This window comes from Sceloporus occidentalis, unplaced genomic scaffold, assembly GCF_023333645.1.
Source record: "Sceloporus occidentalis isolate IW3139 unplaced genomic scaffold, rSceOcc1.0.p SCAF_10, whole genome shotgun sequence".
Classification (NCBI taxonomy): domain Eukaryota; kingdom Metazoa; phylum Chordata; class Lepidosauria; order Squamata; family Phrynosomatidae; genus Sceloporus; species Sceloporus occidentalis.
The window spans coordinates 26,650,768-26,666,661 of record NW_028316990.1 but is presented as its reverse complement, the minus strand read 5'-3'; the positions used below and the strand labels follow the sequence as shown (position 1 = coordinate 26,666,661).

Genomic DNA, 15,894 nt, shown 5'->3' with positions numbered 1-15,894 from the left:
TGGTTTTGTTTTTATTTATTCCTGTATTATAAAATTAAGTAATAGCCAAGCAAGTACTTTAAAAATGAATTGCTTTTTGCAATTAACTTGTGAGTGTAGAACCTTAATTATGCTAGGAACCATCCCTCCTGCCCCCCCCCCCCCAAAACGAAACTGAAATAGCTTTCCTAGAAAAGCAGGGTAGAAGATCATGAAAAGTTTGCTTGCTGAAAAGTCAGCTATGACTGGTAAACAAACAAGACTTCCATATCCTCAAAGTGTTCCTTGCGAAATGAAAGAGACAGGATCCTAAGAGCAGCATCCAAACTTACAACCAGGGAGGCACCTGTGCTGGGAAAGGCCCCAGGATTTCCACTTCATCTTCATTGGACTGGCAACAACTGCAATCGTAACACTTCTGACAACAATTCCGGCAAGTCCATCTGCACAGTAAGAGATCGGAGATTCTAGACAAAAGGCCCTGGGGCCGTTGGAAAACAGAAAGCAAAAATTACAACCAATTGAATAAAGGCAGAAATAAACACACTTGTAAATTATATGTACAGCTCAGATTGCAAGTGTTGAGGTGGAGAGGGAGAAAGAGAGAGAGGGAGGGAGGAAAGAGAAAAGGTAGAAGTGTTTCTACTAATTTATATTTCAATAGATCTGGAATTCTATTTTTTCCAGTGATATAAAAGATGAAATTACAAGGTAGTCATTAGCACACTCCCACTTGAAGCTGGAAAGGGGGGAAATAATCCACTTTGTGAGTTGTGTATTTTTGTGGGTTTTTTGGGCTATGTGGCCATGTTCTAGAAGAGTTTATTCTTGACGTTTTGCCAGCATCTGTGGCTGGCATCTTCAGAAAATGCTGGCATGGAAGAGAGTGGGGTGTGTGTGTGTGTGTGTGTGTGTGTGTGTGTATACTGTGTGACCCTCTTCCATGCCAGCATTCTCTGAAGATGCCAGCCACAGATGCTGGCAAAACATCAGGAAGAAAATCTTCTAGAACATGGCCACATAGTCTGAAAAACCCACAAAAAACTATGGACGCCGGCCATGAAAGCCTTCAAATTCACACCAGAGTATGGTGTTTTGTGAATTAATAGACAGGAATCTCTGGATTATGTGCTGCCTTTTCACCATGGTTCTTTCACCCCAGTCCTCCTAATTTGTACATGGTCTAGGTTTTAAACTCTGTTAATATTCTAAATTATTCAATCTTTAAATTATTTGATTATTCAATATATTTTTAGAAGATTTATATTACCTTTATTGTTCTAAATTTAAATGGCTTGAACTGATTTATTAAGTGACTCGCAAATTTTCTAATATAGAGCAGGTTGCACATAATTTAATTAACAGATATGAGTATGAGCCTGCTTGGGTTTTAAAATCATTGGGGAGGTTGTTCTCTTTGTCCTGCCACTTTTACAGATTGCAAAACCTTCTTCCCAGGACGGCTTAGGATGCTTGTTCCCATTCCTTCCACTAACAGGCAAAGATCTTTCTATCCAGGCAAGCATTTGGCAATTAACTAGCTGATGATATTATAACTTGTTGTACTTTACCTTTATTTGTTAATTATGTGAAGTGCCTTGGGAGAAAATTGGGACTATAAACAGAAGGAATGAAGGAAGATGAAGCAGGGCAAAATGAAGTGTGAATGACTGCAAAGCAAAGTCGATCAAAGTAAAGTATGGCAGAGCAGAAGTTCGGGATGCAGCACTTTGGACAGCTCCAAAAGGAGCTCAACCCAGAGGTTCAGAGACTGAATCCACAGCGCAAAAAAATAAAGCAGTTTGATGTCATTTTAACTGTCATGGCTTAATCCCGTTGGATTCTGAGATTTGTAGTTTGGTGAGGTGTTCAGCCTTGTCTCCAAACTACATATCCCAGCATACTGTAAAGTCATGGCAGTTAAAGTAGTGTCGAACTGCTTTATTTCTGCACAGTGGATACATTCAGGGAAGCAAGAGGGAAATGCTGCTTCAGCAACAGGCAACTCGTATTCACATAGAGCTCCAGAACAATACGGATTGCTAGCTTACCTTTCTCTTCAACAAACACCGACTTACATAATGCTAGAGAAACCTCTCAGACCAGAATCCTTGGAATGGGAAAGATGCTGGAAATCTGGATTACCCTTGTGCTTGAATTTTCAGGGCAATGGGAACATTAAAGGTTGGGTCTGTGGGCAGTTCCTTCTCAGTGCTTCACAAGTTACTGTTTGCCAGCCAGGAGAATGCAAGGAGAATTAAGCCATTAAAGTAACTTTCCTGAGCTCCATCGTTTTGCAAGGAATTTCCTTTAATTTACATTTTAGCACAAATCAAATTAATTCACAGTAACATGCAAAGAGGAACATCCTTTTGGTTTTCATTCTTCTCTGAATTTTGAAATGCTATCCTTCGTTCGTTTTTTTCTTTACCCCTCCCTCCCTTTTTTATATTAGAAATCCTCAAACATGTTATCTGATGTTCAAAAGAAATGCTATCCTTTGTTCAAAAAAAGGCATTGGTCGGGGAGAAATGCAAGAAAAATGCATTCATTTAAGAGAATAATGTGAATAATAATAATACTCAGGATCACACACACACACACACACACACACACACTGAAGATGCCAGCCACAGATGCTGGTGAAACATCAGGAATAAACTCTTCTAGAACATGGCCACATAGCCCAAAAAACCCACAAAAAACTACTACTAATAATAATAATAACAACATCCAATCCAACCCACCTTAAAATACAATTAAACCATTTACTATTAAAAACATACTTAAATTAATAACAACAATAAACAATAAACAGTGACTATAGCAAAATCAGGGGTCAACAAGTAGTTTTTCATTTTGGTGTCCGGGTGTCTATTCAGGAAAGGCCTTCCGAAAGAGATCCGTCTTAACAGCAACATGCATGTTAAGCTTGTGTAGGAAAAGGATGGAAAGTAAAAGGAAACAGAGAAAACAAAGCAGACATCCCTTTAGCTTTCTGATCCCGTCTTATGAAGCCATGGTCCCCCCCTCTTTCAAGATATGGAGTTGGACCAAGCCCTGCCAATCTCCCACCTTCTGTTGTTCTGGGGGATGCCCTAAAGAGGTAATGGAATGTTTCTATTTTATTCATAGAATCATAGAACAATAGAGTTGGAAGAGACCCCAAGGGCCATCCAGTCCAACCCCCTTATGCCATGCAGGAAATCTAAATCAAAGCATCCCCGACAGATGGCCATCCAGCCTCTGTTTAAAGACCTCCAAGGAAGGAGTCTCCACTACATTCCAAGGGAGTTTGTTCCACTGTTGAACAGCCCTTACTCTCAGGAGGTTCCTTCCTAATGTTGAGGTGGAATCTCTTTTCCTCTACCTTACATCCATTGTCCCGGGTCCTACTGTAGGCATTGTGAAACAAAAAGACTATAAAATGCTTGTGCCTGTGCCAAAGGGCGCGACAGTTTGTTTAACACTATTTTGGTGTGCTGTCGCCTCAGCTGAATAAACTGCGTTTTTGCTTCGGACTTCTTTGGTCTTCTGTGTCTTCACTTAAGGATTCCCCTTTCAAATGAACTTTTGAGGGTGCTTCCCTAACAATGGCTCCAGTTTCTCCACTTCCTTTTTAAACTGTGGTGCCCAGAACTGGACACAATATTCCAGGTGGGGCCTGACCAGAGCAGAATAGAGTGGGACTATTACTTCCCTTGATCTAGACACTATACTTCTTTTGATTTGCAAGAGATTTACATGCACCAAGATGTTCATCCAAATTCTCCCCCAAAACCCAAAGGCTAGAAAAATTTTTCAGAAAGTGAAAGGTGAGATTTGCAATCTAATCGCTGTTGTTGTTGTTAATTACCTGGAGTCAAAATGATCAAAACTAGCCAGTCACAGATTTGTTGGCAAAGACAAAGTGTGTGATCTGCTTTTTTCTTAACAAAAATGACCTTTAATAAACCAATGCAATTCAGTAACAAAGAGGCCGGCCATGCCTTTTACAAAACTCAGAAAATCAAAGGCAGATGAAGCAAGGCAAGCAGACTGAAAAGCGCTACCATTTTCTGCACAGAGTGAGGCAAGAGGAGAAGGAATGAATCATCAGATTAACTCACCTCATTTATTGGTTCCAACTGTCCTTTTAGATATCCGTGACAAAGCAAAGGGGAAGAAAAAAGAGGAAGGGGAGAGAATCATATCTGATCTAGATTACAATGACCAATAATTCTATTTCTAGGACACTTTTTATTCCATTTCTCTGACATTTTTCTTTAAAAAGAGAGAGATACAACAACTATGTTACAGTTAAAATACACTATACTGGATATTGATCTAGCAAATCTGCATTCCTTTTTAGCTTTCCTGTGAACCACAATAGAGGTTTTTCAACTTGTAACCTCCTTAGCTATCTCAGAATGTGTACTTTCTACCCATCAGGACCTTGTATCGCGTACTGGAAAGACTCAAGTCACCTCTTTTTGTAGCCTGGCTTTCAGTATTGGAAAGACAGCATGGCCAGTGGTTAAAATGTCAGAATAGGACTGGTGAGACCCACAGTTTCATATCTCTGGGGTCTTTAAACCTGCAGAAGTAGACTTCAGGCTTGCAATACCTACTTTGGATTAGCATTCGAAGACATAGCCACGTTAGCCTGTAGAATCAGTATGTAGGAGCTCTTGTAGCACCCTTGAAACTAACTAAAGAAAGAACTTGGGTACCAATCAGCAAGTCAAAAATGACATGAAGACAAGCAACAGCAACAATTTAGAATTTTTTGTGGGTTTTTCAGGCTCTGTGGCTATGTTCTAGAAGAGGTTTTTTCTTCCCTTTCTTTTTCTCTCTTCTAGAACATGGCCTCATATAGCCTGAAAAACCCACACACAAAAATTAGAAATGCTTCCCTGCTCAACTTCAACTTATCTTTAAATTTACCAGCAGAAGACAATCCACTTTCCACCTACCTTTGCCTAAAGCAGTCGCTCTTCTCCCAACATAAGCCCTCCTCTTGTGAGGCTCAGCAGTGCAGGGGACTAGGCCCACTGCCTTAAGAGCTTATCACACAGGAGGAGTTTCTCTTAATTCCGAATGAAAAGAAAGTGGGGCCAGAACGCATTCACGTGAATTCGCTAGTTCAGCCAATTTACGTGAATTCGAATTGCATTATAACTGACTTCCCATTGCCCGAAAATAGCTTGCCGTTGCCCAAAATTGCATGTGATCCCCCCTCACGCAATAACATGAAACCCCATGATTGCGTTCGGACTGACTTCCCTTTGCCCGAAATTGCGTGTGGTAGGCTATCACGCAATAACGTTAAACCCCATGATTGTGTTCGGATTGCCATTGGATTATACTTCCAATTTCCCTTGTCTGATAATGTCCTTAAGCTCACTAGACCAAGGCAAGGTGCTGATGTCAAATACAGACAAGCAAGCAGGGTCCTTGGCAGACGCTCCAAGGCAATGGCAACCAAAAGCAGAGGGTGCAATGTGAAGATCATCACCTTTAAGCTGCTGTTCTTGTTTCCCTCATCTGCCTTTGCCAGCCCAATGCAGAAGCCCTGTTCACACTCTTTCTGGGTATCGGACCATTACAGAAAGCCCAAAATAAAGCTGCTTCGGGTCACTTTGGAGGTATGCTGTTTAAATGTTGCATGCGTCCTAAGAGTATGGAAGCCGCACCGAAGCCATAATCTAGTCCTAAGGACTGGAGCGCAGCTTTGGTGCAGCTTCCGGACTTTCTTCAGACGCATGCATCATTTAAATATCATACCTCCAAAGTGACCCAAAGCAGCTTTATTTTGGCAGTCTGTATGGGGCCCAAAGACCTCTACTCCCCAACAGTTCTGCTCAGAATTGCAGACCTGCTTTTGTTTTAAACAGCAATCCCCATTGTATCTTTTTTTAAAAATAGAAAAGCATGGGTTAAATAAGAGAGGGCAAGGGCAACAGAAATAAAAAACAAAACCTCATAATGGACAAAGAAGAAAAAAGCAATCTTAAGATATAGGCGCTCAGCAAGAGATAATAAGAACAAATAATAGCTTTATTTTTACCTTGCCTCTCTGTCAGAAAGACCATCGAGGCAGCTTACAATGAAAAGAAAGCATACAATACCCAAAGCAAGAAATAATAAGAAGAATAAAGGCGTTTATAAGACAGTTGGGCACAAGATTCAGCTGAAACACGGAGTAACATAGAAAGAACAGTGCTTGCATATGTGAGACATCATTTTATTGTAACATTAAGTAATAATAGTAAAAGGGGGATTGAAGTATAAAAACAAACACTGTAGAGAATCTGAGATATTGTCAACAAACAAATATAATGCTATATATATATGGCTTAAGTCTATCATGGGGGTTTTCTTGGGTCTCTTTAGAGCAGGTTTTGCCTTCCTCTGAGGTTGAGAGAGTGTGACTTCTTGCCCAAGGCCACCCAGTGGGTTTCATGGCCATACACAGAAGGATGTGTTGTGTATGTTTGTGTGTATTGTGTACCTTCAAGTCTTTTCTGACTTATGGTGACCCTAAGGCAAGCCTATCATGGGGGTTTCTTGGCAAGATTTGTTCAGAGGGGGTTTGCCATGGCCTTCCCTTGAGGCTGGGAGCCCAAGCTCACCCAATAGGTTTGCCATTGCCTTCCTCTGAGGCTCAGAGAGTGTGACTTAGTTTTTGTGTGTGTTTTTTTTTTTTTTTTTTTTTGGCTTTGTGGCCATGTTCTAGAAGAGTTTCTTCCTGACGTTTCGCCAGCATCTGTGGCATCTGGCATCTTCAGAGAATGCTGGCATGGAAGAGAGTGGGGTGTGTGTGTGTGTGTGTGTGTGTGTGTATACATATATATATATATATATATACACACACACACACACATACACACGCACACTGTGTGACCCTCTTCCATGCCAGCATTCTCTGAAGATGCCAGCCACAGATGCTGGCGAAACGTCAGGAAGAAAATCTTCTAGAACATGGCCACAAAGCCTGAAAAACCCACAAAAAACTATGGATGCTGGCAACGAAAGCCTTCGACTTCACAGAGTGTGACTTCTTGCCCAAGCTCACCCAGTGGGTTTCATGGCAATACGCAGCAGGATATGTGTGTGTGTGTGTGTGTGTTGTGTGCCTTCAAGTTGTTTCAGTCCAATGGCAACCCTATCCTGGGGTTTTCTTGGCAAGGGTTCTTGGGGGTGGCATTGCCATGGCCTTCCCCTAAGGCTGAGAGAGCGTGACTTTTGTAAAGTCACGTATACATTATACACATACACACAGAGGCTGGATGGCTGTCTGTTAGGGATGCCATCCAAGACTGAGGAATTGGATGATGTCTTTCTAGAACAGATGACCACACACTCAGAAAGGAGAGATGTAGTAGTGATGGGCGACTTCAACTATCCTGATATTTGCTGGAAGTCAAACTCAGCCAAATCCTCAAGGTCTAGCAAATTCTTCACTTGCCTGGAAGACAATTTCATTGTGCAAAAAGTAGGCGAGGCAATCAGGGGGTCAGCTATTTTAGATCTGATCCTAAACAACAGGGAATACCTGGTCAATAGGGTGCAAGTGGTAGCATCATTAGGTGGGAGTGATCATGTTCTCTTGGAGTTTGTAATACAGTGGAAAGGAGAAGCCATAGTCAAACACGCATTCTAGACTTTAGGAAAGCCGATTTCAGTAAACTTAGAGAAGTATTGAGGGTGATCCCGTGGTCAGAAATACTAAAAGTGAAGGGAGTTCAGGACGGATGGAAGTTTCTCAAAAGAGAGATACTGAAGGCACAATTTCAAACAGTTCCAGTGAGAAAGAAAAATCGGAGGTATCTCAAGAAACCAGGATGGATGACTAAAGAACTTTCAACTGAGCTGAGTTTGAAACGGAACATGTATAAGAAATGGAAAAAGGGGGAAATCACGAAAAAGGAAGTCAAAGAAATAGCAGGCATTTGTAGGGGTAAAGTCAGAAAAGCTAAAGCGCAGAATGAGCTCAGGCTTGCTAGAGATGTTAAGAACAATAAAAAGGGCTTTTTTTGGATATGTCCGCAGCAAAAGGAAGAAGAAGGAAACGGTAGGGTCACTGCATGGAGAAGATGGCAAAATGCTAACAGAAGACAGAGAAAAGGCAGAATTACTCAACACCTTCTTTGCCTCAGTCTTCTCAGAAAAGGCAAAGGGTGCTCAACCTGAGGATAATGGAGCAGAGGACAGAATAGGGGAATTTCAGCACAGAATAAGTAAAGAGATAGTAGAGGAACACCTTGTTAATCTAAGTGAATTTAAGTCTTCGGGACCAGATGAACTCCATCCAAGGGTATTAAAAGAACTGGCAAATGTAATATCGGAGCCATTGGCAATCATATTTGAAAACTCCTGGAGAACAGGAGAGATCCCAGCTGACTGGAGGAGGGCAAACGTTGTCCCCATCTTCAAAAAGGGGAAGAAAGAGGATCCCAATAATTATCGTCCAGTTAGTCTGACATCAATACCAGGAAAGATTCTAGAGCAGATTCTATGATTCTATGATTCTATGCTTTGATGGAGAGTTCCTGCATGGTTGGATTGGATCAGGGCCCTTTTTGGGGTCTGTCTTCCAGCTCTAGGATTCTAGGATCAGGAAGTTGCAATGAGAAAACCGTGTTAGAGGAAAAGGAAGAGTGCGTCTGCATTTTCATATGACAATGTAAATAAAATATCCAAAGTAAATAGACAAAGCAATATATATATATATATATATATATATATATTACATATATATATTACAAATCAGAACTGCAGAGGAGAAGGGAAAAGTGAAAAGTGGCTTTGGTTAATATGTTCTCTCTGGGAATCTCTAGGTCCTCCAGTGCAACTCTATGGTCAAGTTGAGCCAAAAGTCTCCCTGAGGGACCTAGAGATGCCTAGAGAGGACCCTCCGCTAGGCCTTTGTAGCTCCTCCAGCGCAACTCTATGGTCAATGTCTGGCAAATGTTGATCACAGAGTCGCCCTGGAGGACCTGGAGATGCTCAGAGAGGGGTCCTCTCAGGTAAAAACATGGTGCTTTTATCATTTGGGGTTTTCCCACATTCATGAGGGTCCTGTGCCCCTGACCCCAGCCAAAGTGGAGGGAGGGCTTCAGTCTTCAGAGGGAGAACCAGAACCAGAAGCAAAAGGGAAGCCTGGGCGGTCCAGGCTCTTGAGTGCGAATCCTGCTCCGCTTGCTTTTCCCAGCCAGACCCCTCCTGACCCAGCCCTCTTATTCCAGCATCCCACTTTATGGCTACTTGGGCTGGATGCTCTGGGCCCCACAACAAACTCCATCTCCCAGAATTCCATAGCCTTTGAGCCAGACAACAACTTAAAGCGGGGCCAAAGCGGGTCATATCTCCAATGTAGATGCATCCCTCCTGGGGGGGAGTCTGGTTCTCTCGAAGCCCCACAGGGCCCTCCCTACCTGTAGATACGCCATCTTCCTCTTCCCCTTCCTCTTCCTCCTGCAGCCAGGGCATGGAGGGCGCCGGAGGGGGAGGGCGACCTGCTGCCCAGCTTGCCCAAGGAGGACCCAGGCCGGCTCTCCCGCCCTCTTCCCCGGACTGAAGAAGGAGACGCCTCCCCCGCGGGGCTGGAAGGCAAGGCAAGGCAAGGAGGGAGGACTGGTCAAGAGGCCTCAGCGCCCCTCGCCCTCTGCCAGCCCAGCCCTACCCTCGGTTTGGAGGCTGTGGTCTGCACCAGGGACACCCCCTGGCCCTAACCCCCCCCCCGGGATAAAGTCCATAGGGTCCCACTAGACTTGGAAGGGACCCCCAAGGGCCATCCAGTCCAACCCCCCTTCCGCCATGCAGAAACTCTCCATCAAAGCTCCCCCAACAGATGGCCATCCAGCCCCTGTTTAAAGACCTCCAAGGAAGGAATCCTAGAACTGGGAGAGACCTCAAGGGCCGTCTGTCTGTCTGTCTATCTATCTATCTATCCACCTATTTATCTCCATCATCTATCTATCCACCTACCGTACCTATCTATCTCTGTCATCTATCTAGCTATCTGTCTATCTATCTATCATCTATCTATCTTGCGGTCTCTTCCAACTCTATGATTCTATGATTCTATAATTCTATCTCATAGAATCATAGAATCGTAGAGTTGGAAGAGACCACAAGGGCCATCCAGTCCAACCCCATTCTGCCATGCAGGAACTCTCAGTCAAAGGATCCCCATTGACATGATATGGCCATCCAGCCTCTGTTTAAAGACCTCCAAGGAAGGAGACTCCACCGCAGTCTCCGAGGAAGGAGTGTGTTCCACTGTTGAACAGCCCTTACTGTCAGGAAGTTCCTCCTAATGTTGAGGTGGAATCTCTTTTCCTGGACCTTGCATCCATTGCTCCATTGGGTCCTAATCTCTGGAGCAGCAGAAAACAAGCTTGCTCCCTCCTCAATATGACATCCCTTCAAATATCTAAACAGGGCTTTCATATTACCTCTTAACCTTCTTTTCTCCAGGCTAAACATCCTCAGCTCCCTAAGTTGTTCCTCATAGGGCATGGTTTCCAGACCCTTCACCATTTTAGTTGCCCTCCTTTGGACACATGGCTCCAGTTTCTCAACATCCTTTTTGAATTGTGTTGCCCAGAACTGGACACAGTATTCCAGGTGGGGCATTTGCCACTCCAGACGAGAAATATTTTGGCACCCCTGTCGTCCCTCATAATTACTTTCACCCCATGATTTCCACTGTTTCGTTTGTTGACGCTAACCATGACATAAAACTTAGGTTCCAATCTCTCGTCATAGTATTGAGAGTTAGTCAAAAAGCCACTTCGGTTTTTACAGGTTAAAGACTTTTTTACCACTGTTTGGAATGCAGTTTCCATTAAAAAACAACAACACAGAAATGCAGGAAACTAGTATTTTTAATGCAAAACCATAAAAAAACAATATATCAACAGGTGGCTATTATTTCTGATTTCTGATTACGAAATGATAAAAGACATAGGAATGTAATAATACAGTACTCACCTAAACAAGTAAAACTTCCTCTTTATTTAAAACTTGTTGTAAGAATGCAACACAGTATTAAACGTACCAGGCAAACATTCAAAATCAAATCAGTTTCTTTGTTGTAATCAGTAAGCGAAAGACGACTGGCGACTGGCATTGTGTGTTGTGGTACTAAGGGTAAGGTGGGTTTAGGAGCGGCCAGAGGAGAGGGGGCTGTTGACCTTGAGGTTACATTCAAGGCGCATGCGGAAGGTGGATGATGTAACATGTGACCGTACCACAGACACGGGGAGAGCGCACATTTACGTTTTGGCCATTGTACAAAGAAACCATCATACCGTAGCTTGCTTTTATGGCACTTGCTGTAATGAGTTTTCACTTTAATATTGTTTAATTATGGAAAAAAATGTATATACAAAAAAGCTGCCAAACCGCCCCTAAATTTTGCTGCCCTAGGCAGCTGGCTAGTTCGCCTATATGGATGAGCCGACCCTCAGATCCCATCGCTCTCCAATGGCCACCCAGTCCAACCCCATTCCACCATGCAGGAACTCACCATCAAAGCTCCCCCAACAGATGGCTAGCCAGCCTCTGCTTAAAGATCTCCAAGGAAGGAATCATAGAATCATAGAGTTGGATGAGACCTCAAGGTCCGTCGAGTCCGACCTCCTGCCATGCAGAAACTCTCCATCAAAGCATTCCCAACAGATGGCCATCCAGCCTCTGAAGACCTCCAAGGAAGGAGACTCTACTACACTCCGAGGGAGTTTGTTCCACTGTCGAACAGCCCTTACTCCTAATGTTGAGGTGGAATTTGTTTTCCTGCAGTTTGCATCCATTGTTGTGTCTTATTCTCTGAAGCAGCAGAAAACAAGCTTGCTCCCTCTTCAATATGACATCCCTTCAAGTATTTAAACAGGGCTATCTATCACTTCTTAACCTTCTCTTCTCCAGCCTGAACACCCCCAGCTCCCTAAGAAGTTCTTCATAGGGATTCATGGATTCCAGACCCTTCACCAGGAGAACCCCACCAGACTCTGAGGTGTTTCTTTGAATTCATACATAGTGAACATTTGGTTGAAATGTGATATTTTTAAAAGATAATGATGATGATGATGATGATGATGATGATGATGATGATGATGATGATGATGATATATTTTAAATCAAATGTTTAATATTTCCCTCCCTCCCCCCCCCAAAAAAAATATCAAATTTTGAAATTTGAAATATGCAATTTGCAATGTGAAACAATCCTGGGGCCTCTCCTTTCTCCTCCCACTGAGATTGATCCCACTCCCACCATTTCTTCAAGCATTCTAAAGGGAAGCAGGTGAATGCTCCAGCCCTTTTAAAAACATCACAACAGTGGAACACACTCCTTCCTCAGAGTGTAATGGAATCTCCCTCCTTGGAGGTCTTTAAGCAGAGGCTGGATGGCCATCTGTCGGGGATGCTTTGATTTGGATTTCCTGCATGGCAGAATGGGGTTGGACTGGATGGCCCTTGTGGTCTCTTCCAACTCTATTCTTCTATGATTCTATGTATACATAAATACATTTAAGTTGTGCATATGATATTGTCATTTGAAGGTATAATTTTAATTATCCCTCCCTCCAGTCCATCTGCCTTGGTCCAGGCCTTGGAGGTAGAGAGGAACTGCTGGACCTCTTACCCTTTCCCTCCTCCACTCCCTTCTCCTTTTGTGTCGTGTCTTTTTAGATTGTAAGCCCGAGGGAAGGGAACCGTCTAACTAAAAAGATTGTATGTACAGCGCTGTGTAAATTTACAGCGCTTCATAAATAAAGGTTAATAATAATAATAATAATAATAATAATAATAATTTTGCTGGTTGTTTATGTCACAAATATTAGCATGACATTCAGCAGTATATGTATGGGAACTACAATTTACGAGTAACATAAGTGCAAAAACCAGTGGACTATGTCTTTTTTGAATTAACAATCATCATTAAAAATGGACCTGCGATTCCATTTCCATACACAAAGGACTTACACTTTGTATCGGCATCCTCACACACCAATGGCACCCTCACACACTCACTCACACACACACACACACACACGTCTGTCCCTGGCTTTCCACTCCTCCAAATGCATCTGAGGCAATGAGAAGATCAACTACAGTATATACCTGTGTATAAACTGACCTCATGTATAAGTCAAGGGAAGGTTTTAGGACTAAAACCATAGATTTTGATGTGACTCATGGATAAGCCAAGGGTAAAATGTAGTGGAAGAGAGGGTTTTAACATTGGATTGAGAAGGAAGGAAGTGCGGGGGGGGGGGGGAATGGGGTTGTTTGGTGGTCAGAGAGATCCAGAGGAGGAGGAGGAGGAGGAGGCGGATGAGTAGAGGTTTTTATCATCGGATTGGGAAGTGGAGGATGATGGGGGTAGTCAGGGAAAATCCAGAGGAAGAGGAGAAAAGGTTTTAATTTTGGATTGGGAACTGGAGGGATATGGGGTGTTTGGTGGTCAGGGGAAATCTAGAGGAGGAGGAGGAGGAAGAGAAAAGGTCTTAAAATTGGATTGGGAAGTGAAGAAAGTGGAGGGAAATAGCATGTCTGGTGGTCATAGAGATCCAGAGGAGGAGGAGGAGGAGGAGGATGGGGATGGAGACCCTCCACTCCCAGAAACTCGGTCCGCCCTCCCGATTCTTTTGGGCACCCGCAAGATTGTGGGCTGCCTCCTGCCGCTGCCATCAAACTGGCAAGGTTTAGTTTGTCAACAGACTGGGAGTGTGGTGGCACACAGGGTCTTCCTCAGGGCTGCACCAGGTCAGTGGCCCCTATCTATTTCCCCACTGGCTGAGCTTTCCCCAAAGGGGGGTCCGGCAGCAGAGAGGAAGGTAAGTTCAGGAGCCCCGCTTCAGCCACCCTGCCCTCCCTGGAGCATGTGGGGGGGGGGGCTTGTGGAAATGACAGCCCCCTCCCCCGTTTGATACCTAACTTTGCATTGGACCCGCTTTAATGTGCTTTTAACTCCTTGTTGGGCTCTGTGTGTGATAACCATTAGCAAATGGGCTTGCTTTTCCAGGATGCCAGCACTTTAACCATTTTTGGGATGGAAGCACGTGGTCCCTGTGTGAAAAAGTCCTATGATTCTATGATCCTACTATTGCTGACTGGCATATCATATAGACAACACATAACAAAGTATTAAAAAGCTGCACTGGCTGCCAATTTGCTACTACTGGTCTGGTAAAATAAAATAATAACTAACATTTATTGCAAAGGATCTCAATAACTGAAGGCATACCTTTCCATAGATGTGCATACCTGAAGTTTGAGTTCTGTCGTGGGAACAATACAATGTGTGAGGGAGCTGTGGCACCCTGACTATGGCATGCCCTCCCCTTGGAACCCCAATTAACATCAAGGTTTGGAACTTAAATTATATTACATGCGCAAGCACATGGTTTTTAATTATCGTAATCCATTAAGCTGCTTTAACTTGTTGTCAAGTGTAATATGTACGTATGTCAGAAGCAACCTGAAGGCACGCAACAACAATCCTGTGTAAGCTATTTTAATTGTTTTCAGTTGTTTCTTTATTTCTATGTTGCCCAGGAATACCATGAAAAATGGTAGGATAGAAACTGTTAAAAATAATACGTAAATAATACTGCATAGCACCTTGGAAGAAAGTGCTAGGGAAGGATGGCTTTGCAATGTCTTTTGCATTTTTCTCAGAGTTCCTAGGGTACAACATTTGTGTTGGCCACTTGGGGGATATCATTTTGCTGCATTTTCCAATGGCACAAAACCGTCGCCCCTCTGCTTTTGCAGGGGGTCTGTTCCAGACACACACACACCCTGAAAAAATGAAAACTCGCATATATTCAAGACCCATTGGCTTGAATGGCTGTGTGCTCCGGTGCGTGCGCCATGGGCACTCATGCCATTTTAGCCAATGGGGCTCACCCCTCCATGAAAAATTGGGACCATGGACTTCGAGTCCGTGAAAACGGAGGGGCAGCTGTAACAACAGTTCAACTTTATGCATTAGTAATGGGTAACTTTTGAATTACTTTTCTAGACTACAAAAAGAATAACAAGCAAGGTGTTAAGTGATAGAAATAATATGTAAATTCACTCTTTCCTTTTTTTTTTTTTAAAAAAAAACCTTCAAAATGCTATGATTTCTCCATGGCTGAGTTTAGGTTTTGTTTTTTCAAGCAGGACTTGTTTGGAGAAAAATGGGCATTACTCTTCCCATGCATGCTTGGACATAACCTCCTCCATCCATCTTGTCCATCAGTTCAATCTTTACCTCACTTCAGTGATCATTTCTGTCAAGTCCAGTGGCCATGGTAGCTGGGAGATTCTTCGATCTGTAGTTCCCCTAGAAAATTATCTCGTGCAGAAGTTCCCCTAGTTATTATCCCGTGCTTTTTCAGGCAGGAAAAAGCCACAAAATAAACAGTATCTTTCATGTTGTAACTGTTCTCTAACTCAACAGAATCTTTGACTTCTCCTTCCCAATAATTTGTACTGCAATTTCTCAAAGCCCTACATATGTATGCCTACTCAGTAGTGAGTCCTATTCATTGCAATACAGCTTACTCATAGGGAAGTGTGTGGCAGGAATCCCATGATGGTATTTAGACCAAAAGCTTAGGATTGTTTACATTACCCTCCTGTAAGCTGATTCCTAAAGCTTTCATTACTCCCATCCAACCCACCTACTACTAACACCTAGGGAGGGCTCCAGGTAGAGCATTGGTGGCAAAAGATCTCTATTTCTTTCCTCAATCACGTTCTTCCTAGTTCTACCTGGAGATGCCAAATACTGAACTCTGGATCCTCTGCATGCAAAGCACTCTACCCCTGAGCTATAGTTAGTTCTCAAAACAATGGCAAACTCTTATAAGGTGCTGTTTTTGGCTAACGCAAGAAGAGGCTTTCAGCTCAGTTCCCCAAAGCCTAATC

General features: G+C 43.2%; 1 protein-coding gene across 2 annotated transcripts in view; it reads right to left on the bottom strand.

Moving 5' to 3' along the window:
- Positions 1–15,894, bottom strand: part of LOC149306251 (synaptotagmin-17-like) — a 40,041-nt gene that overhangs the window by 23,359 nt on the left and 788 nt on the right. The window contains exons 1-3 of one of the 2 annotated variants that reach the window (XM_089539926.1): positions 9,399–9,448; positions 4,089–4,106; positions 312–460 (exon numbers count right to left, since the gene is read on the bottom strand). In XM_089539926.1, the coding sequence (XP_089396052.1) occupies positions 312–460; positions 4,089–4,106; positions 9,399–9,413 (182 nt within the window). In that variant the 5' untranslated portion in view covers positions 9,414–9,448. Of the gene's footprint in view, positions 1–311; positions 461–4,088; positions 4,107–9,398; positions 9,449–15,894 lie in introns of those variants that run through there. The other variant, XM_089539925.1, reaches the window with a different exon arrangement.